The sequence below is a fragment of the Chiloscyllium plagiosum genome, unplaced genomic scaffold (assembly GCF_037043375.1).
Source record: "Chiloscyllium plagiosum isolate Xiang-an unplaced genomic scaffold, Cpla_swu_hap1 HiC_scaffold_18, whole genome shotgun sequence".
NCBI classification, from domain to species: Eukaryota; Metazoa; Chordata; class Chondrichthyes; order Orectolobiformes; family Hemiscylliidae; genus Chiloscyllium; species Chiloscyllium plagiosum.
Window position 1 is genome coordinate 52,268,391 of NW_028270156.1, and position 25,425 is coordinate 52,293,815.

The 25,425-nt window shown below is 37.6% G+C and overlaps 1 protein-coding gene across 5 annotated transcripts in view; it reads left to right on the forward strand.

Annotated features, from left to right (window-relative positions):
* LOC122557864 (synaptotagmin-7) overlaps nucleotides 1-25,425 on the forward strand; it is a 688,014-nt gene that overhangs the window by 482,594 nt on the left and 179,995 nt on the right. For 2 of the 5 annotated variants that reach the window (XM_043706001.2, XM_043706003.2), the window contains exons 3-6: nucleotides 208-287; nucleotides 9,896-10,027; nucleotides 10,525-10,728; nucleotides 23,061-23,423. In XM_043706001.2, the coding sequence (XP_043561936.1) occupies nucleotides 208-287; nucleotides 9,896-10,027; nucleotides 10,525-10,728; nucleotides 23,061-23,423 (779 nt within the window). The remainder of the gene's footprint in view (nucleotides 1-207; nucleotides 288-9,895; nucleotides 10,028-10,524; nucleotides 10,729-23,060; nucleotides 23,424-25,425) is intronic. The other 3 variants (XM_087996613.1, XM_087996612.1, XM_043706004.2) reach the window with 3 other exon arrangements.

A 25,425-nucleotide genomic window follows, 5' to 3' on the forward strand; every position in this document is an offset into this window, starting at 1 on the left:
AAACATGGCAAAATATTTGTGGGAAGTTTTCTTTCAGGTCAGTGGCAAGTACTGTTACTTCACTGCTGACTGCAAACTCCAGTCCATTTTTAAAAATTCTTTCCCAAGTAAAATGCATAACATCTATTTTGTCATAATTGTACTGTAGGTGTAATACATTTCTATGTTGTTAAATTATTCCTTTCTTTCTCCGTTCTGTTTTTAAAGGGTAAAAGACACAAGAGCTCATTGGAAGCAGTCAACACACCAGACTCCAACCGTGGCCGAAATGAGAAGAAAGCCATCAAGTAGGTGCTGCGGGCAAAAAAATCAGGGGAGGGTTTGAATGTTTAAGATGAGCAGCTGCTGATCTTTCCTTTAAGAGAAGTTGTTGCATTGACTTCACTATGATGAAGTGAAAAACAGTACATCCAACTCTAGTATAAATAATTCTTAAAGTTTCTTTATGTATGATCTAGTGGACTATTTTTATAGTATGAACTTTGTTGCAATGCCAAATTATCTTTACAACACTTTTCATTCCTCATTTAGCATGTATGTGACTGCAGATATATAGGAAGATCTGGAGTACAATCTTCGCAGCCCTTCAGAAAGTTCATAGTCTGAATCTGTCCTCGATGAATTATCTATGATTTTTTGGGGAGGTAGAGAACAAGATCCAGAAGTATGAGATGTACTACCCTCCTACCCCTTTCAATATTAATCATTATTTCTTCTGCAGCTTCTGCAACAAAAAAAGGCAACTGTACAAAATAGAAGAGAGGGAGAAATATGACAATAAAACATTATGGATTGTTCTCCTTATAGCTTTCAAGACAGTGTAGATGAACAGAAGGGCCAACAGGAATTCTCTGAACTATTCACAAGATTGATGTCTGGGCGTAATTTCAATATTGCTGTTTTAGCAGCAATGCTGTTCACTGTGGCTGTTAGATTATATTAACAGACCTTGTTTTGCAATTTTTTTTCTTTTTAAGCATTAAAACCTGAAAGGTGTTCCCTGTAGGCTGTGATAAAAATTACTCTGTTGAAAAACTGCTGTTTCAGAGTGTTTTTGTCACAGATGTCACCTCAAAATATGTTTTGACTGAATCCAGAAAATAAACCAAAACTAATACTTTTCCTTTCTATCTTGTTGTTGATATTTAAGTCTATGTAAAAAAATTAACTCTGAATTCAGTCTTATGGATTGTAAATTGTAAGTTTAACTTGTTAACCATGAATTTCACTTTTGCTTTTTTCTTCCAGGCAATCCACAGTGGTTCAATGATCATTGATATTTTGTTGTCTTAGATTTATCAGTCCAGTACACTATATAGGTTTTATATAGTGATCACTACTGGTACAGGATATGCTGATGGATTGAACCAATATGATCTATTTTGGTCAAGGTTGTAAACTTTGTACATAATGTAGTTTCATTTTTAACTTGGAAAGGCTATTGAACGCTGTATACAGGGAGTCCCGCACTGAGTGAGCACTGCAGCTCTAACTGCACTGGAGCCTGTGACCCACATATTTTACTCTCCTTTCAGTGGTCTTTAACACAAGTAGTTAAAATGGTCCAGTAATGATAAAACACTGTTGCTTACATTAGCGAATTTCTGAGTTACAATTACATGGTACTTGAATATTCTTCATTTGCTCAGGGCTCAATCATTATTGCACATGATGGTATTTCCCTCCGAACTTCCATTAAGCTTAACAAAATGTAGTACTATTCATTGCAAAATGAAGGCAGTCACACTTGCTGACCTAAAAAGTTCTACCTTCAGCATCATAATAGAAGAAAGATCAGGTAAAGGTTTTTTTTTAATCTTGTCCATCCCATTGTCTGTTCCATTCCATTACCTGTATATCATAAGACACAAATTTGCAGATCAGAACGTCATCAGAGAATCATAGATTACAACATAGCACAATGACCCAAATGAAAAGATGTGAATTTTGTAACACATTCATTTTTGTTATATTTTTGAAATAATAAATAAAAATCATACTAAGCACATAATGAAAGCATTCTCCCATCTAGTTTACAATTTGAATGATAATAATCCACAATAATATCAAAATAGATCAAAATAGGGTGGCACGGTGGCTCCGTGGTTAGCATTTCTGCCTCTTAGTGCCAGGGACCTGGGTTCAATTCCAACCTCGGCGACTGTCTGTGGGGAGTTTGCACATTCTCCCCATGTCTGCATGGGTTTCCTCCGAGTGTTCCTGTTTCCTCCCATAGTCCAAAAATGTGCAGCTTAGGTGGATTAGCCATGCTAAATTGCCTGTCGTGTCCAGGGATATGGAGGTTAGGTGGATTAGCCATGGGAAATGAAGGGTTACAGGGATAGTGTAGGGTGGTCAGTCTGGGTGGGATGCACTTCGGAGAGTCAGTGTGTACTTGTGGGGTTGAATGGCCTGTTTCCACACTAGGGATTCTGTGAGATTTTCAGTCTCCAGTCACCTAATCTCATTATTATTAATTGACATTGATGTTTTTGTAATCCATTCTTAGGGTTCAGATGATGATCATTTGAATTGTTCTGATAATTATGCTGCTCATAATCCTCAACTGAGTTACAGTCTTGATGCTGACTCCAAGTACTTGCATTGCTCTGTGCATTTCCAAGTTATAATGTTGTCACTAAAAGTTTGTGAAAATTTGTCAAGGTCACTCAAGTTGCTCTGATTTCACATGTTACTTGCCTGATTTTTGTTCTGGATATTGTTATCAACTCTGCTACATTTTCTTAAAAAGGTTAATGTATTAATAGTAATTCATAAATTCATAATAGTAACTCAGTCCAAGGGCAAATTGCTCTAATCTGTAAATTAGACTATTCAATTAAGTTTACCTTTTCCTTGTTTCCTTTATAGTCACTCAATTTTGTATCTTTGTGAATTTTTTTATTCTCATCAATCTGGATTTTTTTTGAGCAAGCACACTTCTTCTCTGGTGCATTAGTCAAGCATAGCATGGTTGAATGCAGAGTATAATTTCACAACAATGTGCTTCAGGCCCAGTCTCAGAAGGATACACATTTCTTTATTTCTGTGACATTTTCCATGTCCTCCACTAGGCATTCTGTGGCCTCTCACAGATGGCCAATTTGGTGCCAATTAGGGGCAGTTCTGTGCTGTGTTCATGTACATTAGGAAACTGCATTGAGACTGACAGATTTATGCCAAAAGCTCTGAAAGTCTACAATGCCAATAATTTATACATGGTATGTAGCAACAATTCAAAGTTTTTGGAGTGACTGAATTCTTTTAAGACAGCAGAAAAATGTGTTAGTTAAATTATATAGGATCACAATACCAAAGGCATGATCTGGAATTTCCTGAAAACAACAAATGCTGGAGATCACAGCTCGTCAGGCAGCATTCATGGAGAGAGAGCAAGCTTTCAGGTCTAGATGATTCTTCATCAGAGCTGAAGTGAAGTGTGGAGGGACAACATTTTTGCAATACAGCCTGACTTGCTGTGATCTCCAGCATTTGTTGTTTTCAGTGCAGTTTCCAGCATCTGCAATAGTTTGTTCCTGCATCTGGAATTTCCTGTCTGATTTAAATCTGCCTGGCACTGATGCTTTCATCTGCGTCTGAAGTCAACAGAGTCGCAGAAGATTGTCAAATGCCCTCCTCCAAAGATTGCAAAGGAGTTTAAATCCAATGTTTTAAAAGTTATACTACAGAAATCAACAAATAGGCTCCCACAATGTAAATTCTGCAAAAACATTGGGTTGACAGAATTATTTCAAGAGATCACAAAGTAGAATTATTTTTAGAATTAATTTGAATCCAAAAAGCTCTACTTTACTGAATGTCAGTGCCTTTTTGTGATTTATTTAGTATTTCAAGAAACCTCTTATAAATATTTAAAAGAAAGTTGAATGCCAATGCCAGAATGGAATTTTTTGTTTGCATCCAATGACAACAATCAGCCTTCATAGGACCATCACAATAAAGGCTTTTCTTTCTTAAAAAGGTACACATGTCAGTACAGTTTAGATGCAGAGTAAAAATCCTTTCATATTCTCTTATCAAATACTCTCAGGTGGAATCATTTATATTACAATGTTCTTCAGTTAAGCAGCCTTTATACATCCTCATCCACTTATTTTAATAATCTATCAGATGAATATGATGGTAGAGTAAATCATTGTGCTGTATCGTAAGATTTTGGATTATGGACCATAAATATCATCCACTGTCTACTGCTGGTCCCACAAAGTTTATCAAAGATGGATGTGCAGCACCTCTGTCACAGATTGCAGAAATGTTTTTGATAGATGTCAAAGGGTCAATAAGAGATTTTTTTTAAAGGATCCAACTGTCTTCAAGTGTCCAAACCCATGGGTCATTCTCCCCACCACCCACTTCACACCATTTGCACTCTTCTGGATGCCACTTAGTATATCAGCTTGCATTTGTATGTTAAATTTCACTACATCCACTATTCCCTCTGCTCCATGTTGAGTAAAGAAGGTGCAGTGGAGTGAATAAGCAAATGAGACAACCAAAGAGGATTATAAGAAGAGACTGTCATCTAACAATAAAAAATATAGGCATAAAAAAAGTCTTGTAAAGGTATATTAGCAGTAAAACAAGCATGAAAACATGAGATGAGACCAATTGGGACTGAAAAAAAAAGTGTCTTCATTTCGAGACAGAGATGGCTGAAGTATTTTTCACGGAAGGTATTGCATTAGGAGATAGTGAGTGTGAGAGTTTTTAGTGTTAATTTTTATCTGAAATATAGTTTCTCCATTGCTTGAGCAATTAACAAAACATTACACTTAAGAGAATTTATATTGTAGCTTTAATTCTGGGGTGTGCGAGCTTTCAAAAGAAGCTGTAGTCAGTGAGGCAGTGGCTAGTTTAATCCTTTTTCTAAAAAAACTTGAGTCAGCTGTTTTCAGGAAGAATAAAGAGATGTCTCTCTTAACTGACTTACCTGTATTGACTATTGCTTCACTTGTACAAAGTGTGAAATGGAATTTTTGTGAGAATGGGGTCGGAGGCTGAGGGGTGACCTTACAGAAATTTATAAAATCATGAGGGGCATAGATAGGGTAAATTTTCAAGGTCTTTCCCCAGTTGTGGGGGAGTCCAAAACTAGAGGGTGTAGGATTAAGGTGAGAGTGGAAAGACTTAAAAAGGACCTGAGGGCCAAGATTTTCAAGTAGAGGGTAGTGCTGCATAACAGTTTCTAAGAGGCAAACCATGAAGGGCTTATGCCCGAAACGTCGATTTTCATGCTCCTCAGATGCTGCCTGACCTGCTGTGCTTTTCCAGCATCTGCAGTCCTCACTTTCTCCTCCTCATGGACAGGCAAGTGCAGAATTTTATGCTGCTGCCTGAGTGCTGATTCCCCAGCTCCATTCTGCTCCATGTGGTGGAATGCGGAAGTGCAAGGGCTACTTGTTCTGAAGCAGCAGATTGCAAACCCATCTAATTAAGCACATGCTAAGGCCTGCTCTTAGAGGCTATGTGGAATCAGCTTTCAGATCCCTGGATGTGTCCTAGAACAGGGCAACTGCCATAGCAGCCTCAACCCCTGGCAGGCATGGATGGTGCACTTACAGCTTACTCTGTATCTTTCTAACAGCCTCAAGTTGTACAACTACCTAAGAACAAATCACACTATTGTTAGTAAGAGAAGGTCTTTATTATTAAAACCTGTTCACTAGTCACCAGACTAATCTTGTTGCTAACCAAAGTTTAATTTGCTTGCAGGCATTTGACTCCAGTTCATTTGCCACCACAACTGAGCAAACAACATGAACAATGAGTAACAACTTACTTACTTACAAGCCATGCAGCAATCCCTAGTTTTTAAACTGTTCTTATTTCAGCCCATAATTTAAAAATAAGCAATAAAGTAGACATGGTCCTTACACAAGACTGAAATTTGGCTTAATAAATCATAACTATTATTTTTTGTTTAACAATGTGGCCGTACATTGAAACACAGGCACACAATCCTACAGACTTGGTTTTTAACAATACAATAGTAATTTATTACACAAAAATGAAGATAAAATAGACTCAACCAAACCAATTAACATGCAACATAATTTGAAAGATTTCAAAACAAGTGGTGAAATACAACCCAATCTATCACAACACCTTTGTTTATAGTACTCATGCTGGAGAGTTAAAAATCAAACAACACTAGGTTATAGTCCAACAGGTTTAATTGGAAGCACTAGCTTTCAGAGCTTTGAAGGCTAGTGTTTCCAATTAAGCCTGTTGGACTATAACCTAGTGTTGTGTGATTTTTAACTTTGTACACCTCAGTCCAACACCGACATCTCCAATTCATACTGGAGAGAGCTCCCTTGCAAATCACACCTATAGGTTTGGCTTATCTGTTTCTTTCAATTCTCTGCCTTAAGAGTTTGGCTGTGTTCTTGAATATTCCCACAATTGATTTTAGACTTTAAATAATCCCTTCAAGGTTCTAACCTAACATGTATACAACTAAAACCTTCACACTAAGGTAATGTATTTCCAAACTCTTCTGATTCTCCGTAACCAAAAGCAAACTGATGTTTTTGACGTTTACTTTATCTGGTCATAAAAACTCTCAATGAAAATGAATTCCAGTAAATACTCCAGCAATTCTCCTGGTTTTCTTTTCTCTCTCTCTCTCTTTCTCTCTCCTGCATACATATTCTGTTTTTATAAAAAAAATCATGACTCTTTAAATTTGTCAGGTTAATCATTAAACTCCCTCATACACACAGAGCAAAGCCCTCAAGATACAAATTAAAAATCCAAATTATCTAGAGGTATTAAAGGATCTGGAGCCAAAATTTCTTTGAAAGGTGGTTCAGGATCATGAAGCTAAATGGTCTACTGAGACCGATATGTTCTTTTATTTTGTTCCCTTCACTGTTCTCTCTCCATGGTGACTCAGTGGTTAGTATTGTTGCCACATAATGCCAGGGACCTGGATTTGATTCCAGCCTTGAGTGATTGTCTGTGTGTGGAGTTTGCATGTTCTCCCTGTGTCTGCGTGGGTTTCCTCTGGGTATTCCAGTTTCCCGAGAATGTGCAGGTTAGGTGGATTGATCATGCTAAATTGTCCATTGTGTCCAGGGAGGTGCAGGCTAAATGACTTAATCCAGGGTTTTAGAGATAAGGATACGGAGGGGGCTGGGCTGCTCTTCAGAGGTTCGATACATACCAGATGGTTCAAATAGTCTCTATCTGAACTTTATGGATTCTGTGATTCTCTCTGATCTCAGGTACTTTTTGCAGTCATCCTTTGATTTATATTGTCTAAATACATTTCTTTAATTATGAAGGTATTTGTTCTTAAACCATCCTCAATATGCTTAAGTAATTATCCTCTGCCTTACTAGTTAAATATTCCTTTCTCTTCTCTCTATGCAACGATATTGAAAATGGTTTGGTTTGGGAGAGATCATTCCATCTTTAGAATTCTTTCTAATACCCACGAATTCAAAATCCTTCAACACCATGTCAAGTCATACACTGATATTCACATTGATTTTAGCACAATGTTATGCCTGACCACAGGTTGTTTCATAGGATATGACTAATGGACCTTTACTCTGCATGTAAATTGTACTTGCCTGTGTAGTAGTACTTGAAGTCACATGGTAGACTAAGCTTCACTCTGCCATATTTCAGTGTCGTGTTCTCAGTAGACAGTGTCATGGACAGTATATTGCACTAGCATGTTTGACCCTTGATTTGGAAGTACTTGATGTGACAGGACATTTGGAAATTTTCTTTTCTTTATGCCTTTTATAAATGGTCTTGTAATACTTAATGTCAAAAGTGAGTAAAATTTCAAAAGAAATCTCATTCTGACACTGGCATTACTGCAAAAAAATTATGAAAAGCTAAATATTTTACCTACTCTGGTAGGGTGGTGTCTGTATTTTCTGTTGCTAGTTAGCCGTTGGACTGGATTTTTGAAGCTCATAGTGGGATGGGACTTTGGTTAGACCAGAAGAAAAAAACTTGCTGTAGAGGAACAGCGTATTGATTTCCCAAGCTTATCAACCCAGGCCATTTTACATTTGACTGGGTCCAGGCACAATGCCTGCAAGTAGTGAAAAGCTAACAAAATGGAAATATCTTTGCTGACTGGAATTTTACAGTTGCTTGGCAGAGTGGCTGAAATACAGCCAGTGATAGTGTGTGACCCTCAGGTTGTAAATGGACCAGCAGTCCAAATTTCTTAACATCCCACCTGTCCCTGCAACAAGCTTTCAAATGAGTATAGCCACAGCTGTGGTCACAATCACTCCTTTGGTGCCGTACACTCTCCACAATGGTGGCCTGGCAGCTGGGCCATTTTTAATTTCAACAATTTTTAAAATTGACAGGGCAACCATTATCTCTTACCTGCTTTGTCAGACAGCAGCTGTTTCAGTGCTGAATGCCCTCCAGTGATGGAAGTTCACATGGTATCCTTAATTGGGTGCCAGTGTGCTATCTGCTTATCAATTGACCAAGAAAGTTTTGGGTGACTATTCCTAACATGTTGCAGGGTTTGGACCTACATATGACATCAAGACTGAAGTCTCAATCCAAAAGGAAAATCCAGCCTGTTGTCATTGTATTCTGTTACTGTTAGCTGGTTGTCAGTAAACTACAGTGAAAATTATTTTGTCCAAAGCAATTCCTCTTTATCCAACCACTGTTGGAACTCCAATAGCTCTGTCAGCTTCAATGTTCCTAAATGTACATCTTCAAAGTAGGAGGACAGTCACATGATACAATCCTTTGGAGAAACAATTTCCAGACATTTTGGGAATGCCGTAAATAAGTATTTCTGTAGTTCTGAGAAAGGTTTAGCGCAGTTGGTTTATTTAGAAAAACATTTATTCTGTTGCAAGATACAATTCAAATATAATATTTGGAAATTACTTATTTAGAATATTATTATGTTGGATAAATCAATTTAATCAAAATGGCACAATTCCTGTAACTAACTTTTCCTGACTTAAAATAATGTCTGTTACAGCTTATTGTACTTATTAGAGGGTTGGTAAAGCCCCTACTGCTGTCTAACTACACTTGTTTGATCTCTCTCTCTCTTTAAGCTCATGGATTACTTTATATATCAACTTGCTTTACATCATGTATGATAATTGGTTGTAATTAATTAGACTGTTCAAGGTATATAGATATTTAGTGAGATATAAGATTATCTATGCATCGTATTACTGCTTGACTTATTAATTACATGTTGCATTTAAAATGTGAATCAGGTTCAGTGAACGAAAGATCAGCAGAAGTGGTGTTTATAAGCACAGTTGCAACAGGGTCTCAAAATATGCTAAACTAGCTGAGTGTCATTATACACTGGGGCAAATGCTTCCTCCATACTTTAGCTATGTTTGAAGAAAGCAGAGCCCATCATGTAGTGTGATTAAGAGTTATGTGCCCATAATGTATTCAAATTTATTGCAGACCCATCATGTCTTAAGTCAGTATTAATGTCAATTCAAATGCTCTGAGTGTTGTAAAAGAGTCATTAAAGAAAGCCATTATTGAATTTAACTTAACTTGTTCCTCACTAACATATTCCAGCTTTTTTCCTTCCTTCCATTATGTCTCTCACTTAGATTGTTAATGTTCTTAAGTTCCTTGCTTTTTCTTTAAGCCAAGTCTTAGTAAAAATTTATGCTTTTAAGCTTCCCAAAGATTTGCACATTAGAACTGTTAGATTGTCAATCACCATTGAACTCAGTTCTTTAATGGTGCTTCCTCTGAAATTGAATTTTATCAGCGCCTGACCTGCTATTCACCTACAGTGATAAGAAAAGCAGAATCCAACATTTAACAGTCATTTTTTTCATATTTCAGCTTCTTTTTGTGTTTTCCCTCTTTTCTTCTTTCTCTGCTGCTCTAGTGATCTTGACAAAGACTTTTGGAATAACAATGACAGCACAGTACAAAAGAAATGGAGTTCCTACCCTCCAAAGGAGTTCATTCTAAACATTTCGCCTTATGCACCTTATGGTGACCCACGACTTTCACTCAAGTGAGTTTCTTTTGCTGGTTTGGTTGTCTATAGTATTTAATGCTTCCCTCCTCTGCTTCCTACCCAATCATCCACTCACACCCACTCCCAATACCTCTATAACCCCATAAGTGGCTTAATCCCATGGAGAGGAGCAACCCTTCTGTACCTTGCTTGATTTCCACAACTGAAAATCCTTCCTTATTTGATCCTTGTGTGGAATAGCAGAGAGTTGCTTGTTGAGGCCTGTACAGGCATTCCCTCCATAATATTGTGTAGCAGATCTAATTTTACAAAGAGGCTGCATATGAAAATGGTTGGCTGATCTGTATTATGGATGTTGACAGAGTTTTTTCTGACTGCTTTATCCCTTTTTGCTGTTGCATTTTTTTTTTGAGCTTTGGAGGAAAGGGTTCTGTAGGTGTACACTAACGCGCTTTAGCAGCAGAACTACTTTCCTCCAGTCTTCCATTAGGGCTGACTCATTCTCTGTCCACTCTGCTTCCTGTCCGTATTAGTGGCACTCTCATGTCCGGTAACAAAGCTTCAGTAGCTGAGAAAGAAACACGCACGGCCGAGAAGCAAACCCGCAGCAACAGCATGAAGAGCAGTGGATCTTCCAACAGTAATCGGGGTGAAGCTGCCAATGGCAAGGTTGGGAAAGGTGGGCGCTGGCACACAGTCCAGACTCTCCTAGCATCGGGCAAGCTCAACCAAGCTAAGTGAGTTTAAATGGGTAGTTACATACTGTGCTGGCTGGACAAATCAGTCTTTTAATTTTAAAATGATTTTTATAGGAAATATATAATCTGTCTTCACTTGATGACTCCTCTGCAGCTCTGGATCATATCATTTGTCCATCACATTTTTACAAAGATTTTAAGAGCATATATTATAAGTGTGCTTTCTGCATTCACTCACCATCACAATTAATTGACCATATCATTCACACAAGACCATGGAAGTGTTTTACAGGCATTTTATTTAGCTTGCTGTGGTAGTTGTGTATACTGGGTCTTCGTTCCAGATGTCAGGATTTGCTCGCTCCTTGTAACTAAGTCCAGTTGCAGTGTAGGAGATAAATGCGCTTTGCCCAAAGAAATATGCAAACCAAAAAATTTGTCCAATCTGCTGACAAGATTGTGATACATGAACCATAACATTTAACTGCTGGGACTTGGCATTTTTCATTTACCTTGCATTATCTATTCACAGAAGTATTTTCTTCTATCATCAGTGAAACAATGGCTTTGAAAAGGGCTGTTGTTTTTTTTTAAACTAGAAAGCCTATTTTGATCTTTATTTTAAATTATTCATAGGATACCTTTGGTTTTGTAAGATGGTCGTTAAAGGAAACATAATGGAGAACTCAACCATACCAAGTCAGGTCATTGAAGGCCTTGAAGCAGCAAAGTCCATTTTCAGACAAAAACTCAACAGTATTCAATTAGGGATAAATGAAAATTAAATGGTACTTGTACCTTTAATTTGCAGAAAACCTTAGACAAGTATGATGTGCAGAACCAAATTGGACAATGTGATATGAAGCAATTGTGGGTTCAAATGTTTTTCTCCATTAAAGAAGTAGTAGGTTACACATCTAGAGGAAAATACATTTGTTTATGCACCGGCCTGATCTTTGTGAATTTCTTGAGAGAACTTATTCTCAACAATGTGCTTATTATTATTTCTCAATGATAGCTGATTTCTGTGGTTGAATCGACTGTATTAGTGATTAATACTGTTTATGTCTGTCTTTAAAAGAGTTCATGTAAGGGTAGAATTTGATGAAATTGCAAGGGGTGTCCTATCTGTCATATTTCTGGCTTTTCTGGTGGTTCAGGAATATATATGTGTCCATACTTCCTGATCTTTCATTAGAAATGGTTGTCATGTAATCTCTGACAAACCTTTTCCAAAGAAAGGTTGTTGTGCATCATTGCTTTCATGGACTTCAGGGGAAGTCTAGGAAGAATAATGTACAAGCTTAAATTTCTGTGATTTTTTAAATCTTTTAGCCTATCCAAATCTTGGTGCCGATGAAACCCCTTCAAGGTTAGCTCAATAGGCATTATTCTCTGCCTGTTAATTATTTACTTTTAAAACCATAGCATTAGTTTACTTTTTGTTAGTTACTTTACTAATGTGAGTAAAGACTTAAAAAGCATAGTCTTGAAATGAAATTCATAGACAACACATTGAAACATGGTTTAAGGGCCTTTCCCCAACGCTGGTGTGACCTCTACCTGCCCATAATAGGTATTTGGGAAGGTAGTGCCAGCCATATCTTACCAATGGAGTTGGAAATCATAACCTACTATTTTCAGTGCACAGATTTCTGTCCAAAAATCTCCTCTCTTACCACATTAAACAGGTGCATGGCACACTATTGTGTATGAACCAACAAAACATAAAGTGAACCTACAGTGCTTCCCACTGTGTGAATTAGCTGGAATACATTCTGTAATATCATAACATGATGAAAAGTTCTTGGATATGTTCGGCCAAAGTTGAAAAGCTTCACAGAATTAAACACAACAAATGTTACAGAAGATTTTCTACCCTCTTTAGTTGTATTCCAAGGGGATTAACATAAGAAAGACTCCATATTGCCCCTACACTTGCCAAATAATTACTTTTCAGAATATAATCAATTGTTTATGACATCATGCATAAGAGGAACTTAAGTTTTCACAATTTACATCTAAGTTAATTTTTTGATAAGTTTAAGGTGATTTGATTCTCAATTACATCATAAACATGAATGTAAGATCAGGTAAGGATCAGTGTTTGGCCTCTCATGTTCTGTGTCTCAGTTAACCTTTCTGTCACTCATTCTTCACTTAATTATGAATATTTTGTCAATTTTATCACTGGTGTTATACTTCAGTCAAAATCCCAAAGGAGTTTTCTTTGGTACTGGTGTGTAGTTTACAAATGCGTAAGCTACATATTTGATTTGTTGTACGAAGGGCTTTGTATTTGTACAGGAGATTCTGCTATTTAATTGACCTTACTTCTCATAAATGAATGAGACAAATGTCAACTTTTTCATAGTCACACATATCCCCTTTTCATCAAAGATACTGAAACCAAGCCATTCAATGAGAAATATGAATTAGTTGTTTGCCCCATCTTGTACAAATTCAGTATTTCATATTAAGATCCAGATCTGCATCCAGTCAGAATCACAATTAAAACAATCAGCAAGAACGTATACAAAATAATATAGATAAATAAATTAACTAATTGGTTTGAAATGACAAACCCTTTAAGATAACAATCCATTGAAATTCAGTGGTATAATGGTTTATAATTGGCTGAATCTAGGAAAGGTGGGTTGGCATTTGGGAAGGCAGTTTTCCTCAGCTACTACTGATATCGGGATTAATCCATAATTGAGAGTTTTGTTATTAACTTTTTTATTTTGAATGCTGTAAATATTCCCTGAAAATGCAGAACTTTTCAAAAATAATTGCATTAGTAATGTTGAGTCCAGTACAGATTGCATTTTACACGATCTGTGTAAAACATGGGCTTGATGAAGTCAAGTGATCTCCTATTCTTATAATTTTTATATTCTCTGAGAAACGTATTTGGGATAAGTTCGCAGCAATTTATACAGTATCAGTAATACTAGTAATTTTACACTGTCACTTTTTACCTATAATTAATTGGGAAATTAATTCTTTCTATAAAATCAATGTGATTGATTACCAGTGTTAGAATATTGGGTGGAAAGTTATCAAGACAACTTCGCACAATTTAATTTTCCTACAGACAATTATTTGAGTCAGGACATGGTTACCAAAATCATTGGACTTTGGCTCAAAGTCATTTAGTTGCAGATAAACAAAATCACATTCCAGCAAAATTGTACAAAAATAGATAGTGACTCTTCAGAACAAATAGTGATCTTTATTCAAAATTTTACATTTTGTACACATAATCATGAAACTTTTGTAAAACAAATGATGGTCTGAAGTTCTATTGAGATAAAGCAGTCCATCAGGATGAACTGAGTTGCTTGAGTTGTGTTGAATTTAGCCTTTCCATTAAATTTCCATGACATGCAACACCTTACCATTGTGTTTTTTAAATTGTGCAACATTGTTCGCACTCCCCATTTCCATTGGAATCAAGATTCATTAAGTCTTGCTTCAAGATTTAAAAAAGAGACTGTGATTCCAATGACAATCAAAGCCTAACCATGTACATTTTAAAAGGGTATATAATATTAATATATACCTATGAAACGAAGAAGTATTTGTAGGAATAGGTCTCAAGTTTAAATACAGGTCAATAAAGAGATGAATTCTCAGATGTCAGTGGCATGGCAAGTGACGAAGTGTGAAATGTATTATTTTGACCAAATAAAGTTAACGCAAGCATGTTTTGTTCGCATTGCTGCACAGCCAAATTAATATGATTAATCTATGGCAACAAACCATGTTGCATATGATTCTGTATGAATATGTACCTTATTTGCATTTACAATATCACTGAGTAGTTAGTTTTATAATTATGGATCCCACTATGTCATGCGCCTAGTCTGGGGAAAGTATAAGGGTGCTACCCTGATTTAAATAGGAGAAAGAGAATTAGAAGGCAAATCACCTGAAACAGCCAATAACTCCTTGCTTACAGATAATTGGAAAAGCATTGTTAGCAGATACCTAGAAGCCACCTTATACATTACAAATCCAGGATCCAAGCTTATTCGTGGCATAGGAGGAGTAAAGTGCTTAAACATGGCATGAGAGGGCAACCCTCCGGGAGGACAGAAAATTTAAAAAAAATATGAGTAGGCATCTGCTGTTTTTGGCAATAACATTTGTAAAGACAAAGGACATAATCAAAATTTCCAGCAACATCTCCAACCATTTGTTTGAAAACTGAATTTCTCAAAAGTATTATGCGAAAAATATATACCCCTAGGGCATCTACCATGTAAACCAGTCAGCCAACTCTAACTGGCACTTGGACTGGTGTCACTATTTTGTTTGCTAATTTTGTTTATCATTTGGTTTTGTTTTATTTATAAAGTGTCTCCTAATAATTTGCCTTGATCGGAGAACTTGCTCCATTAATAGCAATGTTGCTTGTACTAATGTGAAACAGGCAGAATTTCTTTGTGAAGCCACCAATTGTCTTGACGTCTTGAAATGTTTGTGGAAAGCAAATGCACCCTTTCTCACATATACATATATATACTCACTTTCTCTCTCACATACACTCACTCTCACATTTATTCTCCCACTCACTTATTCTATGAGATACTCTCTTTCTGGTGCACTCTTTTGCACAGACTTTCCTGTGCAGCTCTCTCTTGCACATCTCTCTGTTCTTATGCACCCACTCTCTCTGTCTCATGTTCACACTCTCCCTTTTCCTTCATATGTGCTCTCTCTTTCTCTCTCTCACATTAGACTATAAGGTAGCAGAATTAGTTCCATTTGATCCATCAGGTTTGCTCTGCCATTCGATTATGTCTGATATGTTTCTCAAACCCATTGTCCTGCCATCTCCCAGTAACCCCCTTACTAATTATGAGCCTATCTATCTCTGCCTTAAATACGCTCAATGCCTTGGTCTCCACAGCCTCCTGCAGCAATATGTTCCACACATTCACCACTCTCTGCTGAAGAAATGTCTCTTCATTTCAGTTTTAAATGGTCTTCACTTTGAGGTTGCGCTATCAGGTCCTAATCTCTCCTACTAGTAGAAGAGTCCACTATATCCTGGTCTCTTGGTATTCGGAGACTTTATTGAGATCACCCCTCATCTCACATTTTCCATGTCTCTCTCTGTCTCTCACACTCACATGTTCTCTCTCTGTCTCTTTCTCAATCATGTGCTTTCTTTCTTTCTGTCACATGTAAGTATCTGGCAAAATCTCGTTACAGTGGACGGTGCACCAAGGAAGGCACTTACTATGAGTGGGACTTGTATTCAGATGGGGGAGGACTTGGTACTTGCACCACATGGTTTCCAACCAACTTGCTGTGTTGCTGAGAGATTTGACCAATTGAGCGGAGAAATGAACATGGAGACATTGACCTCATCATTATATTACGGTAGTCAAAGATCTGGGTGCCATGTTTATATGGCACCTGGAAAGACACCCACTCCCTGTATCATTCTGCCTGCTTGAGAGGAGGATTTTGAAGTGTTTCATCTCCCACTCTTGGCTCCCTGGAGCTACAAGTCATAATACAAGCTATACCTTCACTTAGTCATTTTTGACCTTGCCTCCACACCCTGCTTTTTGGCACTGTTGACCCACAATCAACCTAAAACTGCCTCCCATCACCATCAAGCTGCCTGTTCACTGTCACCCTAAATGTGTGAAATGTCATCATTGATCTGCCATTGGTTACCTTTGACTATTCAAGCCTCGCCTTGCTCTGAAATGCCATTCACCCAGTCTTCATTACTGTTGAAGACACTCTCATATGCACACACTGTGTGGTTTCTCTCTATCATGCACAAACAGACACATAACACATAGAAACACAGACATTCTCTATATGACACATGCAGACAAGATTTGGCAAGATCTTGTTACAGTGATAAGGTGCTACATCACGTGAGCAAGACTTGCATTCAGACTGGAGAGGGCTAGGTATGGACACTCGTATGGCGGACAGCCACTTAGCTCTGTTGTCTTCAAGGGCATGACCAGTTGTGTGGCATGATAGGCATAGACACTAATCTCACCATTAAGTTATGGTGGTCAAAAATCTGAGTGCCATATTGAAATGACAACCAGATGTGCAACTGCTCCCTGTATCATTCTAATTGTTTGTGAGGATGATTTTGAACTTGAGGTGCCACCAGCTCCTCCTGCCACTCTTGGGTCCCTGGAGCTACAAATCATAATACAAGCTGCATCCTCACTCAACCATCTTTGACTTTCCCTCTGTCACTTTACACCCTTCTATCACCCTTGAACTACAATCCATTACCCTTGATCAAATGTTTGCCACCCTAGAGCTACCTCCCATCATATTCAAAGTATTCATTATCATCCTTGATCTGCCAACTTTAATACCTCCCCCCCCCCCCCATCACACTTGAAATCCCTTTGATTACCTTAAACTCTTCTAACCTCAACATTGCTTTATTCTCTATTGACTTTTACCTGGTCTTAATCACACTTGATCATGACTGAGCTGCCTTTGACACAGATTGACCTTCCCTCTGTCATTCAGTTGCCTCCCTATGTCGCCTATGACCTGTTGTACAGTCATTCCCCAATCTTCCTGGTCAGCTACCTCCTAACTTGTTCAGACTTGTTATGATATCTCCCTTAGCCGCCTGATCGGTTGGTACAGCAGCGCAGTAGATGGGATGGAACCAGAACTAAGGACACTACACTGTGCCATAAGTGCCCTTTGAATGGACATAAACCTTCTAACAATCTGGTAGAGTTGTCAATCAAACACACTGTCATTCATCATTGTTTCGAAAGCAATTTAATTAAAATAATATTAAATCACCTTAATTAGTTATTATGTTGTGAAAAGATTTATTTGAACACTATATCAAAACAGTTATTACCTCTATTATTACCTCTGAAAACTGATGATCAAACAATGCTCAGTTCCAAACATCTGTGTAAACAATCTGCTGAAGTAAGTGCTCTTAAGCTTGTGAAACTAAACCGAGCATTCATAGCAGGCCCATTTGCCAAAACAACCCTTCACAGCTCCAGACAATGAAATCTTTTGAGAGTGAAGGAACAGATGGCTGTTCTTCCTAAGCTCCACCAAATGGTCTATCATTCGAAAGAGGCCAGGAGCAGATGGCTGGTTTTCCTTAAGTTTAAGCAGAGGCCATTTTTGTCCAAGTTAAAGCACTGCAGCTTTTAGATAATTTCATGGCAACTTTGAACTCCAGTTTTGAATGCAAAATAGTACTGTTCCAAAAGGAAAGTATTTCAATGCATCTTAACAAGTTGACAGTGCTGGTTAATGTGATGGTCAACACACATTTTCAAGACAGCATTGTACAATCCTTCACTGTAATGAAAATGCATCCAACTTGCAGGACAGTATCCAATAATCACATATGAACCAACTTGCCTGGCAGAATGTTCTTGCCTCTTCAGGTTCTCAAGCTGCCTTACCTGGTTGTTTTCTAAATATTTCCAAAACACTATGACCTGATGAAAATGGTATTGTGTATGAAATACAAATTTCCCCAGGCCTTTCAATAGCAACCTCTCATCATGGGCCATACATATGGGGTAAAATCTGAACCTGACCCAAAAATAGAGGAAGTTTGCATGGGGTTCTTATTGAGGGGGAAATTCAAATGTATGTACCTGTGATCTGAGCTTTGTCAGTTCCCACACCCATTTCAAACTCTGTTGGGATGTGAAAATCTGCCCTATACTGTCTTTCACATGGGATACCCAACACAAATACACTTTCGATCTATTACTCTTCCCCAGTAAACACACTGCCTCATGGGCACACACTCTTTCTCTCATCCCTCCTCCACAATCACACTGCACTTCTCAAACACACACGGGTATTCACACTCTCTCACAAACATACATACTTGTGCACACACAAACACATGTACTAAGTACCCACCCTTGTGGTCTTCTCAGTGATAACACAAAATATCATTCTTGTTCTTAATTCCTCACTTCCCTAATGTGCTTCAACAATATTTCCCATTAGTGTAGGACACGCATCAATATCACATTTAGATTTAAACTTTCCTTAGTCATTACTCTGCTGTCAGATTATGTGCCTGCACTCGTGTCCTGCTCTTCTGCTTGCCCCTTCAGAAAGCAACCAAATATATGATGGGCCGTATGATGACCACCTGTGCTATAATCCATTCTGTGATGTGTGAAGTAATGTAATTGACAAAACTAAATGTTATTTTACCAACACTTTTCAAGAATGAAATCATCCTGCCTTGGTTCCTCCAAAAACACTAGCCTTGTCTGTAAATCCATTAAAGACTGATGTCTGCAATCTCAGGCTGAGCTCCTACTCATCCATGAGCTGTGTTTAAAGTTGACATCCTATCTATCCTTAATTCTGCTTGCTTCAAATTCCATAATTTTGGTCACCTCCATTCTGGATGTATCCCTACTACAAAGGATGTTTGTTAACTTTTGTCATCTTAACTTCTCTGGCAGATTCCATCCTACATAAAGCTTCTAAACTCTCTCAAACTTCTCAGCTACCATGTTGTACCGTAAAGTGCTCTTCATATATGTTCCTGTGTTTATAAGCTCGTAATCCATTGAATTTGAAATCCTTCTTTTTATTTACTAATTCTTTGACAATATAACACAGCATATTTCATCAACCTCCTCCAGCCCTACATCCCAACCAGTGTTCAGCAGGCCCCAACTTTAGTTACTGTGGTATTCTGCTGTATTGCGGTGCCACAGACTTCAACCTTATGGCATATTTTCTTAAATTTCCTCCGTGATCCCCTCAATCTCTTATTTCTCTTCCTTCTTTTCAAAGTCTACCTCTTCAACTGTGCATTCAGTTATTTCTCCCAATTCTTCTTTTGCTGCTCAGTGTTTGTTTCTCTTCTGTGAAGTACCTTGTGATGTTGTGTGGATTATTGGCATTGTGAGAATTAAAGTTGTGTGTCACAGCAAAAACCAGTAATTGCACAAGTAGACTAAAAATAAAATTTGAGAGATGTGCTAATATGTGGGATAGGTTCATATTATGGTTGATTCATTTGAAACAAAACCATGATCTTTGCTAATTGTTTTGACATCAGAGCACATGTGCTGAACGTTGTTCTCATGCCTTCCTTTCAGTAAGGACCCCCCCTTAGGAAGTAATAGTGCAAGAGAGTGTATCAAATGAAACCATTAGAATTTTAAGAGTATTAACATTTGATTTATAATGTCCTGGGTCTTAGGGCTGAGTTAGTATATTAATTTAGGGCCATTCACAAATCTGCAAATTCATGGAATCAAATGTGCATCCTCTTGAATAGTTCTTATATTTATTTTACGTAATGAAGAAAATTAATCTCTGAACAACATTAACATTTCAATTATTATTTTGCGTATTTGGAATACAATTGCAATTAGTGCTGAACTATGATGAACAGCACTATAGCATGATAAATTATACTGGTACTTCAATCCAATTTCTAATGGATGAATGAGCGTGTGAATTTGTGATCCTGAAAATGAGCCTTAACATTCTAAACTCTTCTATTCCTGTAATACTCATTTCAGACATTTATTGCTGTGCCTTTGCAGAAGCCCTGAAATACAGCATATGTGTGTGTTCTCTGTTTGATATAAATGTGCTACACGCTAACAATCAAAAATAAGTGCATAATTGCCAATTAGTGCCATGTTTATCCCCATCATCAGTGTTGGTGCTGCTTTGTGCTTTGTTCTTTGTACCAGCTGCCTCATATATATGCTGTTTTAAGCAGTACTGGCAACTGACAGCAAGTGTACAGTGGCCTGGTGAGAATCTCACAATTTCACATCTAACTTTTGAAATGTGTACATGCTTTGAGTGAGATTTGGTGCTGTGGGGAGCAATTTAATTCACTTTAAACTTTATGGCCTATGATCTCTAGGCTGGTACTATTTCAATTTGCAAATCGACAATTGTCCCCTCGGAAAATAAATGTCAAGTAACAGATGTAACTGAAATATGACTTCACAGTACTCCTAGTCTAAAGTCTTGTATGTGGACTAAAGTGAACCTCACCTTGAGGACTCTGCTGTCATATGCCTACCTAACTCTCACCTCTTATTAAGCATGTAGACTCTTGCACGCTGCAGCTTCATAGACTCTTGCACGCTGCAGCTTCATAGACTCTGCTTACTGCTGATCTTTTTGAAAAGTAACATTAAATGTGCAATGTATGGCAATGCCAAGATATTGAATGTCTTCTAATTGTATTTAGAGATGTGTGGGGAGAAAGGAAATGGGAAAGGAAGAAAAGAAAATGTGCTTCACCTTATTCATGTACCCACGGTGTCCGTTGACTTAGCTCAAAATCTAAATTTAAATTTGAATAGATACTTTGGCAAGTTAAAAAGGACATTTAGAACAATCATAATACTGAATGGAAATTATTTCATAATCTGTGATCTACATTGGGTATAAGTTTAGTAGACCCAATTGCAGATTGCTTCTCAATGAACTTAGAGTGGTGATATAAAGATTGATCATTTTATTTTTATATTTAATTCTTCAAATTTAACATATTCACACTTCATGTATGGGAAGCACACTTTTGGTCCCAGCTTGCAATGACAAGCCTCGAACCAGCACTAAACTGGATCAAAAACAGGATAGGTGGGTGCAGCACGTTAGACAATGATGTTTCATATCTAATCTGGTCCTACTCAAGCATATGGAATGAAGTTTGCTCTGACTGCTATGATATGTAGTTTCAGAATTCATAATTCAATTGCTAGTGGATATTAACCTACAGTACAAAACCACTCCAATTTAGTATTAATTGGCCTTCCTACTCTGAAAGGTAACAGAATTGTTCATGTGGGAAATGAAGAAAGTGCAATAGAGATACACTCCTTTGGTTGAGCTTTACTGAGGGAGTTTTACGATATGTAGAAGAAAGCTATACCAAAACTGGAAGTACGTGGATCTAACACAGGTTGCTTGGAATGGAAAGTGTTCTATCTCCCTTACTAAAATTCATGACTTCAATGCGAAAAAAAAATGAAATTCTGCCCAATTATTTCCTGCACTGATAAAATTTCAAGCTGTTATTTAAAAATAACAAACAAGATTCTTATGCCTATCTTACGCACATGAAAGTTTCAAAAATAGATCATTCTCCCTTTCACCCTGGGCACCAAAAGTAATTGCAGTGTTAAGACAAAGTTGATATTTTGGGATAGCTTGCAACCTGCTTGTAACAGTGGATTGTAGTATAGATGTGTCTTCTGGGTAATTTATGTTGAATTCTTGGCTGGGGAGCAAGTGTACCCAGTGCTGGTTCAGTGACAGCAGCTAACACAAGACAGATTTCCCTGCAGGAAATCTCTCTCATGAGTATGTAAGGTGCTTTTGTAACAAATGCTTCAATTGATCATATTGTTAGGTATCTAGAATAAGTGTTGACTGTGTCTTTAAAATTTTGTATCTTCCACAGGTATTAGAAGTCCATTGAAATATAAAAGTTTGCTCGTAAACTTCTTTATAAGCAAATGTTGTTCAATCAATGGAGGACCAAAGATCAAATTTCCTCTGCAAAATAACTACAGCAACTTTAACTTTCTTTCCTTTTCTCTCTCTAATTTATAATCTGTTTGATATTGTTTTCTTTATGTAGCTACACTAAGGAGATAACCGCTGATTAATCTTGCCCCAATTTTATAGGCTTTTTTCTTGACATCTAGCATTGAAAAAACACAATTACCATACAAATAAAGTGCTCTGGAGTGTTTAGTGTAAATAAATTAATAAGGAAATGTAATCAAGGTGTAAATATGCCACTAAAGTAAGTTCTTGCAGAATAATACTTTCAATTGTCATTTCTTTGAAGCATCTCTTAACAAGTCATTTCTGGAAATAATGTTTGTCACCCGTGGGTTATATTATGTTTAACACCCCAAAATGCTATCAATAATTTTGGTCCTGTTGCTGGTTTTGCTTACAACTACCTGCCAGTGCTGGGGGAAGGATGTTTTTTTGCATAGCTCAAGCTGTTTTATTTTCAGCAAACCACTTAAGTGCATTGAGTTGAGCCTAACTCACCTGTTGTCTTCCAACAACTAGTGCAAGACCCAGACTGATCATGATGAGGAGGGCAAAAACAAGAATAATTTAAATTGGAGTTGATGACATTGTAATGTGTTAAGGCATTTTACAGGAAATGAGAGTCGTCTACCTGAAATGATGTGTTAAGAATCTATAAGGACATTGTAAAGCCAGGTATCCTACAAACTCGAGACGCATTACTGAACTTCACTGCAGGTGACTTCGCTAACTGTGCTTTGCTTTTTGTTTTCTCCCTTTACTCTTTCTTTCTGCTCCTTTCTTCTGTCATGCTGTTCTGTTAGCTTGGATGAGCCGACCTTATCAGCAGCCTCCACATTAGAACACATATCTACACCACCAAGCGATCAACAGCCGAAATGCCCACGACCTCGGACGCTGCAGAGGCAGCAGAGCCTCCAGCAGCCGCTGCAACACCATAGACCTGCCCACAGCCAGCCTACCACCAGCCAGAGCCTTGGGCAGCTTCAGTTCCAACAGCAGACAACCTCCGGCAGCAGGTCTCCCTACAGAGCCCAGCACAGGCCAACTGGTACGGCAGGCTCACGCAATCGTACAGCCGGAGGCCGCAGCCGCTCCAATCCTGGGAGCTGGGACTACGTGATGGGACAGCTCCGTAATCGAGGGTTAGATATGAAGTCTTTCCTGTAAGTCTTTTCTTTTTCCTTTCCACTTCAAAAAAGCCTTTCATATTCCCCCATTATAAATCTGCTTGTACTTTTAATTGGACTGAAAAGGCGTGAGAATCTCTTTCATTTCTCCAACCATGTTTTACTAACTTTACCCACAGCAGCGTGTCTGAACATTGGGATTTCGCAAGATAAACTGTAAATTGAATCGGATTTATGTTCTGAATTACAGGATCTTATGGACAAACCACCAAATCTATGGCCGAGAATCTCGCTGCAGCCATAATTTAGCCCTACCAATGATGGAAAATTTTCTCACTTCAGATCCAGGACACAGCATATAGGTCCAGAATTTATCAATATTGAAACAATTAGTTTCGGAGAGACAAAATTCACAGGACACTGTATTGTCAGAAAGCTCTTGCTGAGCAATGCCATAATTTTAGCAGAAGCAAGAATTAGGCTCACCACCACTGTTCAAGAACAGTTAGGTGTGGAAAATCAATGCTGGCCTTAATTGCAATGTTCACATGCTGAGAGCGCTTATTAAACTGATGTTTCGAGAGAAGACGATAAATCAGACCAAATCGATTGCAAATTGTTTATGTTAATTTCTAACATTGTATGGCCCCTTAAAAATATATACACAGTCCTGGATCGTGTGTTGATGGAATTTCCCAACTTTGGTGGTTAGTTGTCTTCTGAAACATACACATTTGACATTTGAAGCACAGAGATTATTCTTCATCCTTTTTTTAAAAAAAACAGGTCATCTTTTGTTTAGCTGAAGAAAGCTGTCCAGTGTATTCAAATGCATGCATCAACTAGTGTTTTGTCAAATGCACCTTAATTAAAGTTTGTATGCATGCGAATGCAACAAAAACAGAAAACTATCATTGTGTACACAGCATCTTAAAAAGTAAGTGTGGATCACACATGATTCTTCTGCACTATTCCTCCATTTGCTATCATGTGCACCATGGTGGAATGGTCTAATTGGATAATGGGCGCAAGCATGTAAGCCCATCAAATATCTAAAGAATGAAAATTACTTTGAATGCTCTTTACATTTTCAGAAGTTGAAAGAAAGCACATATTTGATGCAGCATTAGCATTAACTCTGTAACAGACAATTATTCATGAAGGCAGGTATGTATGAGTTTCTACATTGGAATGCCCTTGAACTGTCATGTCTTCATCTGATGAGCTGGTGAAGGCTAATTTTGCCTCTAGCATCTATTTACCATTATGATGCAGTTTTGATGAATTCAACAATTATCCTGGCTTTGTACACTCCAAATGAACTATTTTAATTACATATCTCAGCACAATTTCTTACACTTATTAATACAAAAGAGGCAAGATTCTTTTTCAACAAATAAAATTCATTTAGTTAACGATTGTCTTCTATAGTCTCTCTTTCTGCTGCTTTCTCTGATTATCCAATTAGAAGTGACTATTTGCTCTGGCATTGTTCCATTGCAATATAACTGAGACTGGATCTGCAGCTTACTAATTTTTTTTCCCTGCACTGAATATCCATTGTTTGTTAGGTGGCAACTTAACTCTGTCTTAAGATTGACACTTGATGCTCATTTCTGGCAAAGTTGATTTGCAATGATCATTTATTAAATAAATATAACTTTCAAAATTAAATTCAAAGTTCAATTTTACAAGCAATTCTTTACTCCTGCAGACTTAACATTGGAATCAACCTCTTTGATAGGAAAGAGAGTTCAATATTCAGTTTTCTCCACACCAGTAATTCTGATGGCAGTAAGCCATGCTGGAGTAGGATAGTCCAGTAATTTAACAACACTGCATAAAAGCAGAATTATTTTTCTAAAGGTATTTGACCATTTCGACCCAGTTTCTGAGCTTCCCCCTTCAGTCCTGATTACTGTAAGAAAGTGTTTACATGTTCAAATTTGGAAGTGGCTGCAAACTGCAATCCATTGTCTGATACGTCAGGGAGGTCATATGCAGCAAGCATTTTATGCAATACCCTGACAACTGCTTT